The following is a 3,316-nucleotide window of genomic DNA, read 5'->3' on the forward strand; positions in this document are numbered from 1 at the left end:
GAGTGGGCACCTGCCCCTGACTTTGGGGGCCTTCTAAAGCCAGGGCACAGAATAGGGGCCCCCGCCTGCACATGGTAAAGGGCTTTCATAGTCAACCAGGGGAGATAGATGAGACCCCGGGCCAGGACAGGAGCAGCCCCTGTGAAGGAGGGAACAGAAATGGCAGATAACAGTATGTGTAGGACTTGGAGAGGGGACACAGGTAGCTCCCAATCTGCGCAACGTGACTGCAATTTGAGCCTAAGCCTGGCTCCCTGACACCTCAGCAGGTGGCAGGTACAGCCACCTGCACCCTTTGTGAAAAGCCACCTAAATGACTGTACTGCTTGCCCTCTCCTCTGCCCTCCTCAGCCAACACCCATCCCATGGCTGGGCTGTGTACAGGGCGTCTGGCCCCAGGGAGAGGTGAGGTGAGTCCAAGTCTACACCCACACAGCCATAAAAAAGAAGCCTCTGGTGACTGCTCACTCAGCCTCACTTCACCAGCTGTGACAGCACCACAGCCTCTCAGACACCTGGACCATGGACCCTGGGGAATGCACCTGCATGTCTGGTGAGTAAGGATGCCCACCCTGGGATTCTGTGACCTCTCGCCAGCTTCCCACAGGGAGCCTGCAGGACTGTGATTAATGCTTCTCTTCTTCCAATTAGAAGCACCAATGGAGTTTGTGTGAGACTGGCCACCTTTGTGGCAGCTCCCGCTCTCTGTTGGATACCAGCTTGATTTGCTAGAATTAATAACCTGGCTTAGGAATGACTGCGGTGGGACCTAGCGGCAAGCCTCTGGGAGCAGCCACCAGGGTGGGGGAAGAGCTCTGGCCCAGACCAACCTGCTTCTGGTCCATTGCTCCCATCCACTCCTGACACTTATTATTTCCAAGCCTCAGTTTCTTCATCTGAAAAATAGGGTTACTTATCCCCAGCTGCCCACCTCCTAGGGTTGCTGTGAAAGGGTTAAAATCATAAAGCATTTGCAGATGTCAGGGGAGTTATTAGAAGCATATGCGGACCTCCAAGTCTGAAACTGCTTAATTCCATGGAAGCATGTTGGCCAGGAGAAGTGAGGTCAGGGTTCAGAGCCATCTTGGGTTTTATGACCTTTGGAAACGGCATCAAGAAGTCTCACAAGTCTCCCTGGTTCCTAACAGGACATGTCTGTCCCCAAAATTTGCCAAAAAGACAGAAGCTTCCAGCATCTTGAAACTCAAAACAAGAAGCAGGATGATTTTTTTAAAAAAATATAGATGGTTTTATGATATGGAAACAAGTGGTAGCTGTGACTCTCACTTTGGGCTTGTTTATATCCTTTGCCCTTCCTCCTACACATTCAGGATCTCCATCTTGCCTGATACCTTGAAAAGGTGAGGAGTTGAGGATTTCCATCTTGCCTGATACCTTAAAGTTTTCGACAGTCCCCAGGGGACCTTGGGCTTGGCCTAACTTAGTGGTTCTCAAACCTGATTGTACATCAGAATCATCTGGGTTGCTTTTTTTTTTCTTCTTCTATTTTTTGGCCACATTGCGCAGCACATAGGATCTTAGTTCCTTGACCAGGGATCAAATCCATGCCCCCTGCAGTGGAAGCGAGGAGTCTTAACCACTGGACCACCAGGGAAGTCCCTGGGTTGCTTTTTAAAAAATACTGATTCCCTTTCTCCACCCAGACCTATGAATCATAATATCTCAAAGGTTGGCCCTAGGAATCTGCATTTTAATAAGTACCCCCAGGGATTCTGATGTAGTCCCCCCCAGTTTCTGTCCATGGACTGTGACTGGGAACCACTGGGTGGTCTTCACCACTGGGGTGATTCTCAGCAGCATCTTCAACCTCCTGTCCATCCACTGACCAAGGGCAGCCCAGACCCTCGGCCACCTAGCTGGCCTGTGGCGCGCCTGCGTGCCTGCTCCACCTCGATGCTCATGCTTGTGGCTCTGTCCTTTCTCCTAGGAGGAACCTGCACCTGCGGAGACAACTGCAAATGCAAAACCTGTAGCTGTAAAACATGTCAAAAAAGTGAGTCTGGTGACCGGGGCCATGCACTGCTGGCGGGGAGCTGGGAGTCCGTTTCTGTCATCCTCAACCCTCCAGCCACGGTGGGATTGAGGGGGTCCTGGATGCCTTTACCCATTTGGGAGGGATCTGAAATGAAAGCTGAGTCCCCCGGGCTGCAGCTGACCTGGGGGTGAGGGCATCCTCAGTGTTTCAGGGGTTTGGATAAGAAGAGGGCTGAGGGGAGGTTCCAGCCTGCCCAGTAGTGAAGGGAATGGCCTGGCGTCATGAGCCCTTGGATCTGCCACTGTCCAATGGCGGTGAGCCAACCCCTTCCCCTCCCTGGCCTCTGATGGACTCTGGGTGACCCCTGAGGTCCCTTCCAGCTCTAACATCCCACCACTTCCTGTCCCAGGTTTTTTGCTCATGTGGATCGGAACCTGTGTGTAGCATGCTCTTGTTTTTCTACTTCCTTCTAAGTGGTGAAGGGGGAAGTGGTCAGATAAGAGTGTTGACCCAAAGCTGATCTGTCCATCTCCTGCCCCTTCCAGGCTGCTGTCCTTGCTGCCCCCCGGACTGCGTCAAGTGTGCCAAGGGCTGCATCTGCAAAGGGGCCTCGGACAAGTGTAGCTGCTGCCACTGAAATGCATCCATCGTGCTGGGGACAAGGCCTGGGAAGCATCTGTACAGTGCATTAGTCGAGGAGTTGGAATGACTGTACAATAGGTTGTGCTTTTTATATATTTGCCCAGGTCAGGTGGTGGTGACATTCATATAAAGTGCTTGGAGCAATAAAGTTTTCACTCGTGGTTGTCTGGTGGCTCAGAGCAATGTTTTACCCTAGCCCAGCAGGACCAAGAAGGGCTGGTCCCATGAAGATACAGTAGGCGCCAACCTGTACCCATTCTGCAGATGGCTGCTAACCCCGAGATCCTACCGCTCTGCCTGAGGGTTTTCTCGTGTAGCACGAGCTTGCTTGACGCATGCACAGGGCAGGCCGCCCCTGGGAACAGCCCTTAACAGATGACAAACAGGAGTTAGTGAATTCATAACATCAGCATCTTTACCCTTACAATGGGACAAATCTGAGTCATGTTCTACACCGTCCTCCAGAAGTCCTCAGCAGCAATGAACTCCGGTAGCCCACAGACGTAAACTTACTCCGTATTGGCTTCCTTCCTTCTCTGCCTCACTTCTCCATCCTCTTTCCAGGGCTTCCTGGGATCCCCACGCAAAGAAACTACTTGTACAGGGTCCGCTTTCGGGGTAACCTAATCTTTTTTTTTTTTAAGTAAGGTTTTATTTATTTATTTTTAATTTATTTTT

General features: G+C 51.5%; 1 protein-coding gene across 1 annotated transcript; it reads left to right on the forward strand.

Moving 5' to 3' along the window:
• Positions 1–448: 448 nt before the first annotated feature.
• MT4 (metallothionein 4) lies at positions 449–2,802 on the forward strand. Its single transcript, XM_029207165.1, has 3 exons — positions 449–553; positions 1,949–2,014; positions 2,542–2,802. The coding sequence occupies exons 1-3, from the start codon at positions 523–525 to the stop codon at positions 2,631–2,633; spliced, it is 189 nt and encodes a 62-aa protein (XP_029062998.1). The 5' UTR covers positions 449–522; the 3' UTR covers positions 2,634–2,802.
• Positions 2,803–3,316: the final 514 nt, after the last annotated feature.

Source organism: Monodon monoceros, unplaced genomic scaffold, assembly GCF_005190385.1.
Source record: "Monodon monoceros isolate NGI ecotype Baffin Bay Population unplaced genomic scaffold, NGI_Narwhal_1 Super_Scaffold_10, whole genome shotgun sequence".
In the NCBI taxonomy this organism is placed as follows: Eukaryota; Metazoa; Chordata; class Mammalia; order Artiodactyla; family Monodontidae; genus Monodon; species Monodon monoceros.